The sequence below is a fragment of the Oxyura jamaicensis genome, chromosome 15 (genome assembly GCF_011077185.1).
Source record: "Oxyura jamaicensis isolate SHBP4307 breed ruddy duck chromosome 15, BPBGC_Ojam_1.0, whole genome shotgun sequence".
Classification (NCBI taxonomy): Eukaryota; Metazoa; Chordata; class Aves; order Anseriformes; family Anatidae; genus Oxyura; species Oxyura jamaicensis.
The window spans coordinates 104953-127260 of NC_048907.1; the positions used below are offsets into that span (position 1 = coordinate 104953).

Sequence of the window (22308 nt, forward strand, 5' to 3'; positions counted from 1 at the left end):
GGATAGGATAGGATAGGATAGGATAGGATAGGATAGGATAGGATAGGTCAGTTGGAAGGGATCTACAAAGGTCATCTAGTCCACTTGCCTGACCTCTTCAAAGCTAACCAAAAGTTAAAGCATATTAATGAGTGTATTATCCAAATGCCTCTTGAACATTGACAGGCTTGGGGCATCTACCACCTCTCTAGGAAGCATGTTTCAGTGGTAGACAACCCTCACAATAAAGAATTTTTGCCTTATATCTAGTTTGAAGTCCTAGCACAGCTTTATGCCATTCCCACATGTCCTGTTCTTGGCGATAGGATGTGTGGAAATGATGCAATGACCAAGCAAAACATGAAAGCATTTCATAGGAGCGTAAAAGTTCCAGGTACTCACTTCTTCTCCTGTGAGAAGTAATATACAAATAGCCCAGTACAGTTTCCTGGGTTTTCTTCACATAATTTTAGCTACACCCTTGCACTATACATATGCAACTTTTTCATTCAATCTTCTGGACTCAATCTTCAACCTAAATGAATCACAGAATCATAGAATGGCTTGATTTGAAAGCGAGCTTAAAGATCATTTGGTTCCACCCCCCCTGCCATGGACAGGGATGCCACCCACTAGATCAGGTTGCCCAGGGCCCCATCGAACCTGACCTTGAACACTTCCAGGAAGGGAGCATCCAAAACATCTCTGGGCAGCTTGTTACAGTGCCTCACTGCCCTCTGGGTAAAGAATGTCTACCTAACATCTAATCTAAATCTCCCTTCTTTTAGTTTAAAACCATTACCCCTTGTACTATCAGTATCTTCCTGTGTAAACTGTCAAGTTAGTTTGCAGTTATAGCCATTATCTTGAGGACTCCACTATAAAAACACAAAGATTTTCTGAATGCTAGGCTGCAACACTACCTGATAATCATAATTTATCAAGACAGGTTCCTGCAAATTTTGAAGTCTAGTAGGCAAATATTTACAGTTAGCTCAGCTGTTTCCCAAACCTGCCTTAATATGCCTTGCATGTACATAGATTTCTAACTCAATTAAAGCTAACATTCTGGGGTTGAGTTATGGTCCTTCAAAATGCAGCACAGAATACAAGATCAGAGTCTTTGCACACCTAGTGTCATGCAGATGTAAGCAGTCAGAACTCAAGCATAGAACAAATGCATCTCCTGATCTAGTCACATTAAAGAAAAATTGAGTCCCCAGAGATAAGCTAATGCCGAAGAACTATGACCTAAATCCCTTATGTTACCTTAGAGGTAAACTCAGTTTTTCATTTTGACATCCACATTCTTCTGATAACAACAGGGTGACAAGTGGCTGGAGAGCAGCCCTGCAGGAAAGGATCTGGGGTACCAGTCAACAACAGGCTCGACGTGAATTATCAGTGTGCCCTGGCAGCCAAGAGGGCAAACCACACTTTGGGGTGCATTAAACACAGCATAGCCAGCCACTTCTGATGATTCTCCCACTATGATTAGCCTTGGTGCAGCCTCAGCTTGAATATTGTGTACAGTTCAGGTCTCCACAATATAAACAGGATGTTAAGGTCCTTAAAAGCATCCAGAGGAGGACATCAAAGCTGGTAAAAGGGCTGAGAAGAGGCTGAAGATGCCTGGTTGTCTAGTCTGGAGAAAAGAAGGCTGAGAGATCACCTCGTTGCACTACAAATTCCTGAGCAGGGGAATGGAGAGGGAGGTGTCGCTCTTTGCTCCCTGGTGACCGATGACAGGACGTGAGGGAATAGCTCAGAGCTGTCCTGGGGAGGCTCAGACTGGACATTAGGAAAAATTTATTTACTGTGAGGGTGGTCAAACACTGGAACAGGCTTCCTGGTGAGGTGGTTGATGCCCCACACCTGTCAGTGTTCAAGAAGCATTTGGACAATGCCCTCAATAATATGCCTTCACTTTTGGTTAGCCTTGAAGTGGTTAGGAAGTTGGACTAGATGATCTCTGAAGGTCCCTTCAGCTATTCTATTCTATTAACTGCTACCTGGGAAACATGACAGATTCTTTTATCTCATTTGCCGCTACAGCTGCAGGACTACCTTCCTGTATTGTATTTACTGTCTTAAACATCTCTTTGTTCTCTCTTCCTATCCAAATACAGAAGCATGTGTTCTAACTGCATACCACCTTAAAATTATGAATTGGTATATATATGCAACAAGAGGGAAAACAGACAATTACTTTTTGCATTTAGAAGGGGAGATGGTGAAGCTTTTGAAATTCTTACGATCTGCAGGAATTCTACCCAGTCTCAGTCAATTCAATGGGGAAGTACAGTATTCCTAAGAAACAAGCTTAACCTTTTTGTGGAATGTTCTTTCCAACAAAATGACAAATTTGAGCAATGGTTCCCAAACCACAGCTTTAGGTAAATATTTAAATATTTTAGGAAAGAGATGAAACTTCAAACAGATTCAGCTTGTGTGAAATTATACATAAAAGAGGTCTGAGGCATTTGCAGTAATCTATCAAAGGTATGCTGACACTGTATCAACCACAAATTATTTGAAAAGCTGAGCATATTGAGCTGGAACCTCCTGTGCTTCCGTTTGTGCCCGTTGCCTCTTGTGCCATCACTGGGCACAACTGAAAAGAGCCTAGCTCCATCCTCTTGACACCCTCTCCTCAGATATTTATATACGTTAATGAGGTCTCCCCTCAATCTTCTCTTTTCCAGGCTAAACAAGCCCAGTTCTTTCAGCCTGTCCTTGTACAACAGGTGCTCCAGTCCTCTAATCATCAGAATAGATCAGATCAGATATGATCAGCAAGTTCAGAGCTCTCCTCTGAACTTGCTCCAGTAGTTCTATGTCCCTCTTGAACAGGGGAGCCCACAACTGGACACAATATTCCAGGTGTGCCCTCACCAGGGCTGAGCAGAGTGGCAAGATCACCTCCCTCGACCTGCTGGCAATACTCTTCCAATTGCACCCCAGGATACCATTGGCCTTCTTGGCCACAAAGGCACAGTGTTGCCTCCTGGTCAGCATGCTGTCCACCAGGACTCCCAGGTCCCTCTCTGCAGAGCTGCACTCCAGCAGGTCACCACCCAGCCTGTACTGGTGAATGGGGTTATTCCTCCCTAGGTGCAGGACCCTGCACTTGCCCTTGTTAAAGGCAAGACAAGATACAAATATGACCAAAGCCCACCAGAACTGTTGAAATGAAAGCAAGCATAAACATGAAAAACTGTGAGCGATTAAGGACAATTTCATCTACATACCTATCTTCAAATGTAAGAATATGATAGGAATGAAAATCCACAGTGTCTTCTGCTTAGTGTCATCTGTTTTGCTTGGCCTTACCCTCAAGTAGCTGACCTTCATCCATAGATTGAACCCTACTGCAAACGAGGACATTTCAGAGATAACACAATCATCATCTGAGGTGATGAAACAGTAGATCCAAGTCTCAACACTAACAGAAAAAACAGTGCTCTTTGTAGGGTTGTTATGTAGCTGCACCTAGTCTGTGCAAGTATGGTCAGACAGACCTCATGTAAGTCAAGGTGAGTTGTCAAGCAGCAAAAGTATTTTCACTTCTACATGTATTAGACTCAAAATGCTTTAACACATTCCCCTGGAGCTTCTGTATGCTACTCTATATGCATGTAGCCCCTAGTCTGGGACTTCAGTCTTTGAAAGAACAAAGGCTTGTAAAATTCCCTTTGTATCCAGTAGAATACTACTGGCTTCAAATGAGTTCTTCAAACTCGTACTTTCTTTTTTAGTAAAAACAAACAAACAAAAAAAAAAAAAAGACTTTAAAACATAGAACTTAGTAAGAGGATGCATGGCCCACCTTAGTACTCATTTATATCTGGCAACTTTCTGTAGGTTGGCTAATAAAGATGACACAGACAATCTTACAGATAGTGGTCCCTGGTTTAGGATTAGGTTAGTTTCAAGGTCCCAAACTGCGGTGGTCCTTCGTTGTTAGTTTGTAACTTCTTTCAAGAAAAAAAAAAAAATAAAAGGAATAAAAAAGGTAGAGGATTCTCATTACAAAGGGAAACTGGAAACTTCTCTCCACACAAGCAGTGACATGGCTGTATTGCAGAGGCCTCAGGGTAAGGATTAAAGAAAAACAAAATAGAAACCCTTCCATCTCTAATTAGGGTCTTCATTTGCCAAAGAGCCATTCCACAGCAGGAGGAATTACATTCAGCCCGTTGCTTGGATAACGTCTCCCAGCAGGTTGGCTCCTCAGAGCAAGCTACTTTGAGCCAACAATTTCTGGTTACTTGGAGGCAAGCAGCCTGCATATTATTTTAACTGGCTTGGCTTTTGCAGCCAGTTTTGCTGAAAAACAATCATCTATTCAGAATGCAGAGATAAAAGCTTTACTTGGTTTGAATTTCTCCCCAGTTTCTTTCTCCCTTTCTTTTTTTAAACATGGGAATTATAGGTTCTGGAGTTTGCATTATTTCTCTCGTAGACATCAGTGTTTTTCCCCCTCTAGCCACTTGATTTTTTTGCCAGTGAAGGCTGCTGTCTGGAGTCCAGCCATTCATCAGCCCCTACCTCATCATTAACACTGTGGTGCTGGCGGTCACAGCCCACTGCTGGCGACAGGAAATCCTAACTTGCAAGAGGTTAACCACAGCCCATAAACAGCCAGGCTGGCTCATTAGTCCCTTACAGCCAGCTGAAGGGTCCAGACCCTCTGGGAGTTTCAACACTGTTCATGGACAAAAGAGTCTATGCATTCTGTACCCTTAGCAAAATATCTTGATTTCCTCCTCCCTGAAAAGCTTGCTACTTGGATCCTCTGGGCTAAGGTCTATCTTTTTTCCTATCCAAAGCTGACCAAATCATTTGAGTACTTTGAAAAATTAAATGTCTGTGATATATTCTCTGGGCTTACCAATTGAACAAAACAGTGATAGGCACACAACTGAGACACTAAGGCATAGGCTTAGTCAGAGTTGCATATCCATAGTGAGTGCATCTAAGGCAAGAGCTATACAAAGGGCTACAAAGATGGTGAAGGAGTCTAGAGGGGAAGACGTACAAGGAGTGGCTGAGGTCACTTGGCCTGTTTAGCCTGGAAAAGGCCTATTCTCTCTGGTGACCAGTGATAGGACCTGAGGGAATGGAGTCAAACTGCGACAGGGGAGGTTCAGGTTGCGTATCAGGAAAAGTTTCTTCACCGAGAGGGTTGTCACGCACTGGAACAGGTTCCCAAGGGATGTAGTCATGGCACCAAGCCTGTTGGAGTTTAAGAAGCGTTTGGACTCTGCTCTTAGTCATATGGTCTGAATTTCTGGGTAGACCTGTGTGGAGCCAGGAGTTGGACTCGATGATCCTTGTGGGTCCCTTCCAACTCGGGATATTCTATGATTCTATGAAATGTTGATAATAATATATGCCTAATCTGTCTAGAGAATTCATACCACAAATATGTCCAGCTCTAATCTTCAAGAAATAATCTGCTAGAATTGCAAATGGCTTCGTCAGTGCTCGCTACATTGACCAAAAAGCCCAGTTCATACTCAAAATATTTGCTACTTGACCCATTTGGAGTTGATTCCTTGAACTTGGTACAAACATTAAATTGTCATGTTATCCAAACAGGAACCTCTATGAAATAGCCACCTGGCAATCATGAAGACATGTATAAAGCAGAGGTTTCTGGCAAATTATTTCAGAGGAGTAGAATGTGAAGCACATTTTTTTTTACATCAACCTTTTCTCTTTCCTCCCTTTCAATCTTGTGAAAATCATTGCAAAACATTCCCACTTTAAGTATGCAATTTCTCTGTGATCCATTATTTTCTACCACTGCTGATTTTATCTGCACATCTATTACTCTGTGTATCAGAATCCCTCTGATGCAGCTCTGGTTACATTCCCTAGTTCTCCAATTTCTTTCAAAGCCTTCTGTCTTAGTGCACTGAAATTAGGCATGTCACTCATCTGTGAAGTCCTAAATATTTCCAGTCCCTGCCTCCGTATCTGCTCCTTATTTTCTTCCTTTTCTGATCCTTTTATCTGATTCTGCTTGCCAGCCTTCTTTTGTGCTTGTCTCTACTCCAACAGAGCTACACTTACTCACCCATTCACTTTTACACTTCAAACTCTATTTCTGTAGTTCTTCTAACATGTATGCAATGGTGCATTTTTCCTGTTATTCCATTGGTAGTTTCTACATGGAAATTAGCGCAGAAGGTCCCTCACAATGTTTGAGAGGTTCACTAAGTATGTAGAATCCACAGACTTAAAGACACTTAAAATATTTACATGTTATTATTTCTTTGTTGGGAATATCTTTAAAAAAAAAAAAAATTACCTTAATCTTGACTCAGCCTGAACTTCTGTTAATTTCCCTGGGATTACTGACTGAGCAAAGACTCCAGTAACACGTGTTATGCAACAACAGCTGCTTCTTTAGCTTAAGAGAAAAGCAGCTGTGTTCCACAGTTGGTTGGAAAGGAGTGAAGATGGTGGTGGGGACTGCTAAGGACTCAATTCTAAAAGCAGACATATATTTAAAGTAATCAATCCAACAATAGCAAATCTAAGGAGTGTTCAGAGGGGGAAACATCAGAGACTGCCTTTCTTCATCAATAGCTGTTGCTTGTCATAACAATACACACTGAACACAAAAAGGAAGTTAGTAAAACAACATAATAACAGATTGCTTGCACTAGTTGCTAATGGAAACACCCACCGCCCCAGTATTAAAAAGCGATAGATCTACTTCTTCATAACTTCATGACCTGATCCAGCCCTTCTTTGCCCATTCCTTTGAGTGCTCCCCTCTTTGGATTTGATCCATCTCTTCTTTTCCTTCACATTTTTCACTGTATTACCTATATGCAACAGAAACCTTTCCTCTTGTCTCCAAAATTTATTTGGCTTGCTTGTCAGTTCTCCTACCTTTTCTCAACCTTTCCCTTCTTTCTTAAAAGCACTACTGAAATTAAGGTGGAAATTAATCACACAGTGAGAGGGATAAAGAGAAGGAACACAGAAAGATACATATGAACACAAGATTTCAGCTACAGTGATGAGACTGCTGCTTAATGCTGTATCCCTGTGCTTGCCTCCAAACATTTCTCCACGTTCTCTGCTGCCAAACACTCACACATGCAACCTTTCTTCCTTTTTCTTTCCCAAATTCCCTTTTTAGTTTGTTAAAACAGGCTTGCTGTTTAGAATGTGGTCTGTTGGGACTGAAGAAAAAGCAAGGAGATAAGAAGCAGAAATGCACTGAGGTTTTGGCAAACACATTTTGCTTTATGTGATTTTTTTCTTGTTCAATAATATACATTTGTCCCTATCAGGAAGATTATGAGGACTATTTCTGTCTCTGTCATTATGAAAATTCCAGTTCTTCTTGAATAACTGTATTTCCTCTCTTCTGATCTCATCTATGCAATTTTCTTAAGATTCCAGAGATCATTATGTCTATATGCTGCTGAGGTCTGCTTACACTGCTAGTGCTGGGAAAATGAGAAACAAGAATGTCAAAAGATAAATGACACCAAAAATATTTGCACAAATAGCAGTATAACTTCAAATGATTATTGAACATGTTTTATGGTTGTTTAAAATGTATGTTAACTTTTCAGGTGTCCTGGACATTATAAATGGCAATGAGTGGGGAACAACAAGAAACGATCAGTTAGATTTTGCAGAACTACATTCTTCTTCAGTGCTTTAGAAAAATGGTCATTCTCTCTCATAACTCTTGAGAACAAATATAGTAAAAAAAACACATGCATAGCAGGAATCAAAGTTATTTGTACTACCTCCTTTCACAGTTAACTCAGCAGGAATTAAAGTTATATGCACTACCTCCTTTCACAGTTAACTCTAATTTTAGCCACTGCTAAGTCAACGGACCATGAAAAATGAAAAATTACAATGAAAAGTTAATGGAGAACATGATAGATTTTGAAGCTCAGTGTCTTTAACACAAGCCAAGATGCTATTTTTCCCTTCAAAACACACACTCTTTTTGCATCAAAAAAAAAAAACAAAACTGGAATTGATAAACAATGTAGTTTGTCTTTTGATCAGAATTTTGGCATGTACAATGTATTTCTACCAACAAGCCCAAAGCCAAAAGAGTCTAATATTATTCCAAAAGCTTCTCCTGTTTAATAACAATTCCTCCATAACACAGAGTATTTGGGAGTTCAAAATAACAAATATTAAGTTTCTATTGCTGAACATCTTTTCTTTATCTGTAATTGACATGCATTTAGGTTAGCACTGCCATTAGAAAATGCATTTCCTCTAACCTTCTCCTTTTACTTGTTCCTACTTCCACTGACTCTACACTGCCAACACAAACCTTCATGTAGCCACACAATGAAACAAACAAACAAACAAAAGCTTACAAGTCATCCATTCTATTAGCTACTTTTCACCAAGACCGATTAAATTTTGCCTTACGTTTTGAGACTGCTGCCTCCAAATGAATTTTAAGTGCTTTTTAAACAGTGTTTACAAAGAAGAAACAAACACAGGCAGATAAACAGAAAGCAGCATATGTCCCCAAACTGTGGAATAGATACTACAATGTCAATTACTTCAATGGACATAAAAAGTTACCCTGAAGTGACAGTATATTCTACTGCCTGTGCACAGGACTCATCAAAGGGTGGCATGACATTACTGCAGCTGTCACTACTAGTTTGAAATACCCAAACAAGGTAAGTTTTGTAAACATACATCACTGGCTACGAATATGCCTCTCTCATCACTTTTAGATTTTACTCTACTACATAGCTCAGTCCTAATTTCTGAGTAAGTGTATCATGAAATAGTGTTTGCCTATGTTCAATATGCATTTCCACAATTTAACTGAATCCATTTTGACAAGAAATTATCTGAACTTGATATACCTAACAAAGTTTGATACACAAATTATTAATGATATACAGAAAAAAAGGTATGTTTATGTAGTCACTGCAATTCTAATTTGCACACATAACTGTATGCTTAATTAGGCTACGAATATCAAGATATAAAATTGATTTCATCTATCTTGCCTTTCCTAATTTCACTAACTCCAAATGAAAAGGACCAAAAATACTTTTTTTTTTTTTTTTTTTCAAGTCAAGATGCCACCAATTCTTTACAAATGAGCAAGATATAATTCAAAGTTATTTTCAATCAACAGATAAATTCAGTCCTGGTAAGAAGGAATTTAAAATAGTTTAATTTTCTTGTAGAAAGAAATGGACCCCTTTTTTGCAATAGGTTTGTAGGAAATCAGACAGACAAACAGAGAAAGTAGTAACTTAGCACACAGAACTATATATAAAAGTGTTACCATATGTGTTTAGAGCACAACCTACCATATCTGAGATCTGTATTTCCTTACCTGAAAAGGGCCTCTCACTCAACTAGAATTTGCTCAAATCATTGCTCACACACATCAGAAAAACAAGGTGGAAAGAAATTAATCAGACTGCATTTTTCAGACTTTATTTTCTGTGACTAACCATTACTGCTGTGAAAGAGTCTTTTTTCAGAAAGACACATCTTAAGAGGCATTTTGACAGGAATAAGTTCAGAGGAAGTTCAGACTGGTGATCAGGAAAAGGTTCTTCACCAAGGGGGTAGTTGAGCGCTGGGACAGGCTCCCCAGGGAATTGGCCATGGCACTGAGCCTGCTGGAGTTCAAGAAGCATTTTGACAATGCTCTCAGACACATGGCCTGATTTTTTGGGTGGTCCTTTGGGGACCCAAAAGTTGGACTCTATGATCCTTGTGGGTCCCTTCCAACTCGGATATTCTATGATTCTGTGATGGCAAGTAAGGAGATGCACAAGCCAATTACTTGCTCATCCGGGTATGTTAATTTAATCAGCATATATTACCCCATAGGGTATTCGTGATTTCCATAAAAACATTACTTAAAAATGCATTGCAGTGTCTTCCCCTCTCTCACCCCCAACAAACTTCCTCCAAAAACCTCACTAAGTAACTTCACTGTTAGGACAGGAAACTACAGGCTTCCACTCAACAAGAAAAGCACCCATACTCCCACAGCTAGTGCAGGTGTCTGAGCTCATGATGGGGTTTACAATATTCTTGGATAAAAGTATTGCACAAGTTAAATATAAGCCAGAAAATTAGTTAAAGTTCATTCACAAAGTGAGAACAAAACTCCCCATAAGGCCCTCTTGTCTCAGTTCCTCAAGTTTTAGATCACTCTTTATTCAGCTACTAAACTACCAACTAAACTGTCCTGTCATTTCACATTTGAATACCTTACAAGAATTTTAAAATTTAAACTAACTGTTACACAAAAGGTTAAGAATCATGACTAGACTGTTTAAGGCAGACTCAAGTTATGATGATTTCAGCCCCATCTTCAGTAATATAATCTTAATGATGACGTGGCAAAACAAGCAATTTTTCTAGTTAGTATTTGTGTATATGTTTTTGTAAACAAACTCTTAAAACAGAGATAAGTGAATGGATATGGGAAGAACTGTTAGGAATTTCCTCATATTACGGATTCCTTTGATCTGAAGAAAACAGGAAGCTGTAGTAGCAGGGACATCCTCTCTTTGTTAGGTTCTACTCAGATGCACATCCTTAATTACATATATCCTATGAATATAGAAGAGTCTCTTCAGCAGTCCCTGGAAGAGAAACAAGAAACAAAACCCCTCCCTGTGGACTTCAAAGCTTGCAGAAGAGGGAAGAAATGCTAGTTTTAAGCAAGTCTTCAGTATTTTCTCAGCATCTATTCAAATAAGTGATGGTATTGTTAGGGTGTATTATACCATCTTGACAGAAATTCTTACTTCAGAAGTAACTGGGAGGGGGAGGCAGGGTGGCTACACTTCAGTATAAGCAGGACACACAGATGTAGTGTGACCACAGCACAGTGGACGCAAACATGCAGGAGGTAACTGCTGCAACACTGCTTTTCCCTTCCTCCAGAGTAAAGTTGCTCTGCTGGAGCATGTGCACAGGCAGGCAAAGGAAATGGGGTTTCACTGTGCTGTCTGCAGAGAAGGCAGGAATTTTAGGAGGGGAAAGGTTCCCTTTGAAGCACATGGCACAAAGAGCTTCCCAGCAACCATGGCAACAGGCTCAGTGGGTTCCCAGCCTGAGAACCAAGTTACTGCGGCCATGCCTCAAAAAAACAAAAAAGTCTGAAAGGAGGAAAGAGAGGGGGGTGGAGGGGTCGGTGTGGGGGAGTGAGAAGCTGAAGCAGAATTAGCCTGGCAGAAACTGAGCGGCTCCCTGGTAGGCAAATCCAGCCAATAATGCTCGTTGGGTTCACGGGGTTTCCTTTTCATTTCCAAAGCTTTCTTCTTCCTCTGTCACTCCCCTTCTAGCCCTATTCAGGAGCTCATGAGATCAGTAAAACCCAGGCCTTTGCTTCGCCTGCATGCAGCATTGCCTCAAACAGGGCTGCACTGTGATCAAAGGCAATGTTAAATCACGGCTGCCACACACACCCTTCCCAATCAGAGTCCAGTTTTCATGGGCACTCTAACAGAAGATTTTGTTTAAAATAAAATAAAATTAAAATAAATAAAAAAAAAAACTTGTGATTTTATTACACCACATAAATCTGACAAAGAATGATGAGAAATTCAAAAATCTATATGGAAATGGACACGTTAAGCTCTGTACATCTACAGATCCTATTTAGCAGATGGATAAACAAGTGAAGTGAAGCTACTAAGAAATACAGGCTAGGGTTTTACTAACAACAACCACAACAACTGAAAACAACAGTAAGAAAAAAGAATATATCTTTGTGCCAGACTCATGTGTCATGGAATTTAGCACTACAGACATCTTTTTGATATTCTCTACCTTCTACTTTGCAACATTCCAAGCTTTCCACAGTATCTTAAACACATCTGTTTTCCTTCTTTTGCTATTATACAAAACCTCATCATTTATGCTTTCACATATGCATGCACTCTATCATAGAAACACAAGCAGTAACCTTTTTGGGTCTACCACCCTATTACTCAATGCAAAAGTTCACCAATATTAGTGATACAACTTTAAATCAGCTCCTTTGAAGAAGCACTTACACTTTTTTTTATGGTTTGTCCTGTGAAATTTATCTGAGTTAGTTTCAGCTTTTAAACAAATTAATTTAAGATAGGCTTAAAGTCACAAGGTTACCCATTCCTTGTGCACATAACAGAGATGGACACAGTTATTGTCAGCTGAGGCATGGCAGCTCTCCATGTTTATCATCTTAGTTCAGAGCAAAACTAAGGACATCCAACTAGCTTTCTCAATAAAAAGTGTTCAGATGAAACAGAACTCCCAGCACGTGCCACAAGCTGGAAAGCGAAGTGTGTACAAAGACAACTACCCTGACAGAGTCTTTTTATTTTGCCAGAAATTGTTGAGGCAAACTTCCAATTATGCCCATGTCATTTTTAAAAGAAAGCAAGTCCTTAACTTCCTGGCAGAAGACTGAGAGGGGATCTTATTAATGTTTACAGATACCTTAAGCATGGGAGACAGAGGGATCTGGCCAACCTCTTTTCAGTGGTTTGTGGGGACAGGACAAGAGGCAATGACCACGAAACGGAGCACAGGAAGTTCCGCACCAACATGGGAAAGAACTTCTTCATGGTAAGGGTGACGGAACATTGGAACAGGCTGCCCAGGGAGGTTGTGGAGTCTCCTTCTCTGGAGCTATTTAAGACCTGTCTGGACACCTACCTGGGCAACCTGCTCTAGGGAACCTGCTTTGGCAGGGGGGTAGGGCCCGAAGATCTCTTGAGGTCCCTTCCACCCCCTAGAATTCTGTGATTCTGTGATTCTGTGAAATGTCAAAATATAATAACCTCAATCCTAAAAAAGTCCAATCTAAGAACAAAAAAAAAGCTCATCTTCTTGCTCTTCTTTTTGAGAGATCTGGCGGTAGTAAAGATTTGTTCTTGACTTCATAAAAAAAAGGACGTTTTGCAAGGAATTTAGATTCTAGGGGCCCTATTCCAAAGGAAGATTCCAGCAAGAAGAAAATTTGTATTTCTTTGACCAAGACAGTAAGATTCAATTTTTTTTTAGCAATGTCTATCCTGAAATTACAGCAAAGAAGTCTCATGTAGAGGACTCCTCTTCCCACAAATAAAAAAGAAAAAAAAAAGAAAAAAAACAGTTAAATGCTTTCATTTTAACTGCTTTTGTTAACATGATTTTTTCGATCATGTTAGCATCATATTGGCAGTTCACCCTATTTCTACTCAAATACTGCATCTGCTAAACATCCACTTTTGCAGAAGTCTTTGTTAGGTTCCTGTAGAGCTCAAAAAGGGAAAGTATGCACTCAGTTTACCATCACTGTGTTTATCAACTGAGTTATGACATTATCCTTTACTGAAGCACCCAGTGTGAAATCAGGCAAAATGGGAATATTTTGTGGCGTACAAGTTTTTTTCTCAATTTATTTCTTGATTTTTCTCAGAAAGGAACTAACTCTTCCACAAAACAGTTACATGCAGCAGTTACCCCAGACTATTCAAACCATATGCCCCCTTACCTTTCCTAAGACAGTGAGGCATGGCTTAGGTTCCAGCTCTGGCTGTTCCAGCTTCACCACTCCTACCCAGCCGTATTCATACAAATCTTCCTCATCATTGCTATTACACAGCCCAAGTGGATGCATCTGAAACAGAATCAACAAGAAACCTTTAGAAAATCAGTGTAATTCAAAGAACATATACAGATTGCATTTGAATACCTTAGTTCGTAACAAATACACTAGAAAGACTTTAACATAAGGATGCATATATGAAGAGTGTTTCTGAAGCATGCTATCAGTTCAAAAGCTTAGAATGTTATGTGAGGTCACTGTCATCTTGCTTATGAAAAATCATTTAAAGGCTTACGATTAAACATCATTATAAATGATCATCTAAGATACAGAGTACTTAAATATAAAGCTCCACTTAGTTCTTTCCTTGCAAATTGCCAGAAAAGATGCAAGCTCTTTTGCAGAGTCACTCATAAAAGCTTTATGTGACACAGATCCAGAACCAATGTTTGAGAAGCATTATATTTCTTTCTTTCTTTTCCTTTTTCTTTTTTTTTTTTTTTAATACTTGCACAGTATTAACTATCTGTCCTTTGGAACATGCCTATCACGTTGTTCAAAGTAAGGTTTTTGTGACTATTTTGAAAGTTACTAGTTTTTTCAGAACCCAAACAAGAGGGAGGCATCATGAAGTGAGAAACTTCAGTCTCGTTTTAGATATTTTTGTTTCCTACACCATGCAACAATACCTGTTTCAGATATCCAATGTCTTCCTCCACCCTCTACCATTCTACAATATGTAGCTACTCTTGTTTTATTAATGGCAAGGAGCTTACTATGCACCAATGTTTTAAAATTTCTTTATCTGTTCCAAGTTTGATATCCTTCATTAGCATAATATCTTTGTGTATAAACTAGGCTATGGAACACTAATTTTTTATTCTATTTACTACACTCTGCCTGTTCCATTTTTTCCTCAACTCAAGTCTCAGATTTTTCAAAGACCCTCTAAGAGTTGCCCAGACTGTAACATATATGCAGAAAAAGTACTCGGCAAGAAAGTACTTTATCTAGCTCCATGTCTTCTCTTAAATCTTCTCTTTGCCAAACTAGCTAAAGAAAACCACTAACTGGTATCAATACAACAATTTTGTTTTCTGCTAGTTGATCATACTAGAAGATTATATTGCTCTGTAATTTACATACTTATATATCTCATTAGTCCATGCAAAGTAGCACCATGTAATGATCACTAATTCTGCCATCTCTTCTGCTTCACCAGATTGTCATCTCATCCCTTCTTTCATGTGTTGTACCTTGTCTTTCATTTTGCAAGTGATGCAATATAAGGATAGCTATTTTTATTACCTTGTGGGGCTCTGGCTTTCTGAATAACTTCAGCTGTTACTCTGAAATATGGGAAACTTGATGGTGATCTGGCACAATACAGAGGTTTTCCTACCACTCAGTAGTACATCTGTATTCAGAGGGAAAGAAAAGCCACCACAACACTATACAGATAGAGCAGAATCTTAATTCTTAATTCATCATTTATTCCTTATTTTATTTTTTTTGTTTTGAGTTATTACTACATACTACTGAGATGTTTACAATCTCACATGGATGAGCAGTTCAACTGCTTAAAAGCCTGGGACAGGTACTACCACATGAAGATGAACCTTAAGCTCAGCATCTGATAGATAAACTATTCAGCACAGACATAAAAACAGAGAAGTCAGGCATGAAGAGGGCTCTCTCCAAAATTGCCACTGCATATATCCCAATGTAACTAGGCCCAAAAGGAGTCCATGGTATTAAGTCAACAGAAAGCTTTAATCCATATTAAAATCTAAAGAAACAGCAAACTATTCCCTTGATGTATGCTGTATCAAGGAAGCTCTGAAACTACAACCCATACCTAAGAAGTTTTTAGTTTAAAATCCTTGAAACGTACTGGGGCACTTTCCACATGCCTGAAAGGGCAAAACTGAAACCACTACTCAGAGGTGCTTTTATCCAAGGTTACAATATCTGTATACATTGCTGAGGGTTTAAAATAACTTCAGAAAGAGTTGCATACATTTTTAGTGGGTTACTATTACAGAGCAGACAAACAGTAAACCAACAGGGAAGGAGGAACGTTTTACTCTGTAATTCAATCACCTCCAAGAAGTCCTGATAGTTAAAAGACAACTTCCACCCTCTGTACTTTCCTTCTGAGTTCCAGTGTAAAACCTTATAGTATTAAAAAACACCATATGAACAGCTCAGGATCTTTCTATACACAGTTATGAGATTAAAAGTCTTGGTCTTTTTTCCTCAGCCATACAAAAATAATGTCTCCATCCACTTTAGTCCAGAAAGCATCTTGGAAGGAGGCCAAAAGGAACAGAAAATTCTGCTGCCACTTTCCTCTAGAATACTGTTTTTCCGTAACAGCTTCCAAGTATGAATAGGCCTTTAGATCATAGTCACAAAACATATTCTGCAGTTACAACCCTGGTAATCAGGATAAGACCAATGAAGTTAAAAGAACCTCTTTTCTTCATTTTAAAAAGCCTGTGCTTCCTTACCTTTAAAAAGAAATTGTTATTTTGTCTAGTTCTGAATGACAATACTCTCTGACATCTTGTCTCTGACAAGAATGCCCCAAATACTTAAGAAGATAGTCTTCCTATTTAGAGGCAAAAAAAACCTGCAAATTACACATAATTCTGAAGACAGGGAAATATGTTCAGTATAGAACAAATGTCCTCTGAATATGGTTTTCTAGACAGCCAGGAATTTACAATGTCAGTCAAGCACTCAAGAGTATCCTTGCTCATGCATCTCACCTTCATATACCAGACGTATTCTATGTGGCACAGGGCTCTCAGGCACTTGGCAAATCAAAGCTGCCTTTCTGAGCACTCCTGTCTTCCTCAAAAAGTGAGGTGGCCTCGAAAATGACCTATGCAGAGTTTAGTAGTAAAAAATCATAGGCCTGAAATCAGCAGAGCCCTCAAAACATAAACTACCTCTCTATTTTTATCAAGAACTGGCAAATCACTTCAACAAAAAGCTTCACTAGGCCTTTGGAGCTTCACAACTACCAATTCCTTATGACTTTAGACTTTTGAAATAGAAAATAAAAGATTTTCAGCCATTATATGAATATTAAAAATGCAGTTTGGGAGGGGAAGGACAAGGCATGGGACTTAGCAACCAAAGCAGTTATCAGCGAACTAATGTTTATAGGGCTCTGGTGAACTTCATGCTTAGAAGCCCATGGAAAGAGTGAAACCGTCCAGAATAAATTGTTTCTTTCTATTTGTCTGCAGTAAGAGGCATGCCCCGAAGAGACAAACATGGGAACAAGCCAACGAGGAAGATGGATGGTAGTAAAAATATGGAGAAGTCTGGGACACAATAAGGCAACAACCAACCCATGGCTCCTAGAAGTCCCATTCCAGGTTCATATCACACATTAAGAGCAGAGGTGTGCTGAAATGTAGACTGAACCATCATTTGATCCCTGTCTCGAGTAGGCCATAAGCCAGCAGAAGCTGCTGAGGCTGACATTACTGGATAATTTTAACTCTAGCTTCATGTAAACCCAAATAGAATAATGAGATAAAAAGGCACTCATATCTGACAAACCACTAACCACATTCACTGTCTCCATGGTTCTTCAGGATAGAACTGCAGGTCTCTGTCTCCTGTTGTATGAAAAAAATTGTAGGCAGCTTCCAAAATGATAAACAGAGGACACTTTTGTAGTGTAAGTTTGCAACTTCCTGCTTTCCAGTCAGAAGACGGTAGGAATAGGCAGGATATCCATTGTCTTCTCCCATCCAGCAGAGATACTTCAGCAGGTACATGTTGACTAAAGACAAGCAGAAAATCTTCAGAAAAAAAATCTCTCACCTCACCTTACTAGATTTACCAAGAACACTGAGTAACTGCATGCATTAAGAAGGATGGGGAGAGTCCCATGTACGAGGCACTACGTTTGAAATTCAGAGACTGAATTTCAGAATATGCAGTAAAAAGAAGACCAGTACGTGTAACAAAATGACCTGTCTATTTGAAAGGTTGCACGAGACTTTAAACTGTACATGGAACTGGAATACGAAGCTGGACTGGATAATTGGTAAGAATGAGGAACTCTATGAGATCTAGGAAATACCAAGATTTTTCTGGCAAAAGTTGACTTTTACTCAGTATTTACTGATCACTATACTGCACTCTGAAATGCCTGTCTCAAACATCAGCAGTACCTGGTTTTTGAACCTTGTCCAAAGAACTAGGTTTCTTAAGAAGTTTCTGAAATTTCTGATGCAAAAATCTAAAAAATTGAATCTCTGGAAAATTTGTCAATGAAGTGGAACAAAACAAAGCAGGAACTCATTGTCTCAGGACAGGACTCACGCCATTCACACAGTTGTATTCACTCTGAGGGAAAGAAAGTTTCATATTCTTGTCAAAACCCATTAACTGTGCCCTCTTAGAACACACGTACTCATAAGCCATAGGTTGTACTATGAACTATTTATTAGAAGAAAGCTGTGCTCTGGCTAGCAAACAAAAACAAACAGCTGTCAGAAAAGGAGAATTCTACTTCAACATGGCTGTGATGACTACTACCATTGCTGCCCAAGGACAAACATGACCCAGAGTGAGTGAACTCCATAATATAGTCCAATGACCCAGGCATGGAATGTTTTCTACCTTACATTTCTTAGCAATACATAGAAGATCGAAGCAGGGAGAAGAATGAAATGTATTAAACCACCACACATTGGCAAAATAATCTTGCACATAAGAAACCTCAAACCCAAATGCAAAATCCAGTGTAAGCAGTAAGCAAAACAAATAAGGTGCCTCAGGCTCTGTGCTGGCAAATATAGAGAACTTACTAGGTACATCTACAGGCTACATAATCCCAAGGATTTTGTTGCATCACACTGGAATTTCACCCAAGTAATTTATGAAACAAATTATATTATGCCAGCAGTACTCGCTCAAAGTCTGTGTGTTTCAGGAAGGGCCAAATGACATTGTCAAAAACATGCTACTGTTCAATAAAAAAAAAAAAAACATGCATTGCAAAGCCAAACTGTTCCTAGACTATTTTTACAGGACCAGCACAGTTCTTTGTAACCATTAACACATTGAGGGAACTCATATTCAAGTACTCCGTGTCAGTGCTGTGAAATTGGCACTGGGAAGTGGCATTAGGAATTCAATGCCAGGTTGTACAATTTATCAATTCACTAATCTTATCATGACCAGAACCTGGGAGCATGCCCTCTGTCCTCAACCTCCATGACTGTTAGTCTCTCTTACTCTGGGTTCTTTGTGTGTTTCAGTAACAGTACCCTTTCTTATCTTCTTTCTTGGTGCTCCCGGTGCTCCCATCTGTTCACATTACTCAGATTTCAGTTTTTTTTTAATGCATATTACTTAAATCTCCACTCAAACCAGATTCTCCATCATCCTCATCCTGATCTCATGGATATGCTGCATGGATAAACTACCAATGGCAATCGGATCACCTTCCTCAAAATCCTGCCCCTATCCCACCTGCCAAGAGAAGACACTTGATTCCACCATTTCAAAAAACTTTTTTTTTTTTTTTCATAACATTTTTACAACAGTTCAAAAATCTGTTATTTTGTTTGTTTCTGCAGGGAATGCACTTCTTTATACATCTACTCATCAGTTCCCGTTTTACCCACTGCAACTTTCTTCTTCCTGAACAAAACAAACCCTATAGTAACCTTTCTGACTCACATTGTTAGTCATCCTTACAGTCCATCACAAGTTCACCACTCTGAGCATGCAATTTCTACCCAGAAATCTCTTCTCTGCATAAAATTCTGTCCGGCTTCACATTTCAGCCAATTGTATTTCATTCATTCACATTTCATATTGAGACTCCAATGTCTAAAAGGAAAGCCAACTTCACTGGTCCATTCATCTTTTTTTTTTTTTTTTTTTTTTTTTTTTTTTAATAACAATTTGCACTAAAAGTAAAGATTCCAGAGGTCCTGAACAAAGAAAAAGAGACAAAGGGTACATTCACACCATGCAAAGATCACAAGTGAGCTGCAACCCAAGCAATTAAATCCACATTGTATATCATGCCACCAAATATTTATTGGCTTGGGTGTAGATGCAGGACAGTCATGTTCACACACACTATTTTGATCCCAATATGTTGCTCTGGGGCCTATGCTAAGCTTGGATAAAACCAAGCTGGCTTTTGCATGTTTTACTCGGTTCCAGGAGTTTACAGAGACAGTGCATGTCAACACTGTAAACAGATTCCCTAATTTTGATTCTACTGACAACAAAACACCACCACAGCATTAACAGATTCCAACTATACCTCTTCCCTGCCAAGACAACAATTCTAAGGAATACACACCAGGTCTGAATAATGAGACCTGGAAAGTCTTAAAATCTTCAATAGCATGCCTTTAGAGAGTCAGCATTACCTTCACAAATTTTCTTGTCAAAATCTTTGTAAGTTCTCTTTCATAAATCCCACATGCCACAAAACATCATTCTTCTCCTCCAACCTTTGAGCAAAAAAACAGCTAAAAGATTGCTCATGCTATAATGCATGCCTTCACAGAGCAGCCAGGCAGCCTTAGTGATAAGACCATCACTCCCTTCTTGAAGGGCTTCTGGAGGTGTGGAAGTACAGAAACATAGCAAGGCACACACAAAGTTAAAAATGTGTGCTCTCTGGGTCACAGCAACATAAGATTAGTAAAAATAAAATTAAACATGAACCTCTTCACTCAAATTACCTATTTATTCTTCCCATTCTTTTCCTAGTTACGGTTTGGTCTTCCTCCAAATAGAGCTGCCAGTGTCTCCTTCTGTACTTAATCCTCTATTTGTAATCACGTGTTTTATGTTCTGACCAACAAGGGAAGAGATACAAAGCACAGGATATTTTTCACTCACTTTTGATTTTTGACCCCACATTTCAGGTTGAACTGACTTAATCTGAAAAACAATACATCTCAGATTTATTAATAGATACCTTTTTACTTTTTGATTTTTCTCATCTGTTCACTCAGCAGAGCACAAAAGGTAGATATATCCACTCATACACAATGTACAGCACCAGAACCTGTTGCTGATTTTTATTGGTAATTTGGCATACGATGAATAAACGTAGCTCTGTGAAACCAGATAAAGATTTACATATATGTTAGAGGGTCCTAAATAACTACTTGCATTGATCTGGAACCTGAGCTGATAACACTGCCATAACGACTTCAATGTACTCTGTGACAGAGGACTATTGTTGCAGAGAAGCATTACACAATAGTTTCCAGCTCATGAAACAAAGGCCAGATTACCAATGAACCTCCCTGCTTCCTCTAAGGGAAAAGACATTCACAAAATTGAAATATGACCTCCTCATTGCCATGAAAGAATATCTGCTATAAAATTAATCCTAAAAAAGTATGTGTTTGCAGAACCACATTTGATATTGCCTGTTTGAACTCAAGTTTAATACCTATTAGAAAAAGAAATATACAAATTGAGAAAAGTTTCCCCAAAGATGTGAAAAAGAAATTGAATTATGGTATTTTAACAGCAGAATATGGATCTGAATTATCTTGCCTCCTAAAATACTTAGCTCTCACAACTGCTGTGGTGTCAAGATTAGAGAAGTAAGGTGTAAGTTTTCCATTTCCACTTCAGCATTCTGGGAGCTTCACACATAGGTAAGCATCTCTATTCTTTTAAGGTTCTCTCTAGGACTTACCAGATTGTTTTTTTCAAAAAAAAAAAAAAAGTATTTTCCCCTTGGCTTAGCCATATATTTGACAGATGTGGATAACTCATGTGTAACAAATTCTTATAGTTTTGCAACAGTAACCAGAAATGACACTGCTGCCCAGGGTGGTGATAGGGTGACACTACTTTCAGCACCCACATCCCATCCTCCAGGCAACCACCATCCCTTTGAGCATACAGACATACAGAATTGATTTACTTACACAAGTGAAAATTTACCAGGCAGGAGAAGAAAGGGCAAAAGTGACCAAAAAAAAAAAAAAAGAGATTTAAAAATGGCTCACAGATATATACTGGGAGCAGGGAAGAGTGAAATATGCTTTCAAAGTGAGGAAGTGGTACAACTTCAAGACCACCTAAGTCCACAAAGGAACACAGAAGGGCTCTGGGGACCTATCGCTGTCCTAAAGACTGTAAAAGAGAGGGTGAGAAGACAGACACATTTGTGCCTGTGTTCTCATATAAAAATCAATGTTATGCTTGTATCTCATATCAATGTTATGCTCATATGTCTCAATGTTATGCTCACATCTCATATCAAAATCAATGTTATTTATGCTCAAGGTGCAAATCAGAAATGTCAAGCCAAGTAGTACAACTCTGAAAAATGTACTTAAGATACAGAAAAATCCAGAGGCATCACCAAAGCTAATAAAACATGGACTGCATTGACAGCGTGAAAGAAGGTGATAGTTTTGTTTTAACATGGGGAAAAAAATGCAGCTCTAGCACTAACTGCACCTTGAGCAGTGGATGCAACTCTTTATCGGGTTCTCCAGTGGGCTTAAGACATACAGTGCATTAATTGATTTCTTTCACATTGGTCTCCTCCAATATCCCCGCTGACAATCTGTGAAGATATGGACTAGAAAGGTGGACCACAAACTGGTTAAAAACTGGCTAAACTGGCTCAAAGTCTTCAGTTAGCTCAAAGAATTTTGGTTAACTGTTTCAATTTGAAGTGGTAGCAGGTCACAACCAGAGTTCGTCAGCAGTCAATACTATGT

General features: G+C 39.1%; 1 protein-coding gene across 1 annotated transcript in view; it reads right to left on the bottom strand.

Annotated features, from left to right (window-relative positions):
- Positions 1-13627, bottom strand: part of ZNRF3 (zinc and ring finger 3) — a 42544-nt gene extending 28917 nt beyond the window's left edge. Inside the window, exon 1 of the mRNA XM_035340713.1 lies at positions 13502-13627. Within this exon, the coding sequence (XP_035196604.1) occupies positions 13502-13627 (126 nt within the window). The remainder of the gene's footprint in view (positions 1-13501) is intronic.
- Positions 13628-22308: the final 8681 nt, after the last annotated feature.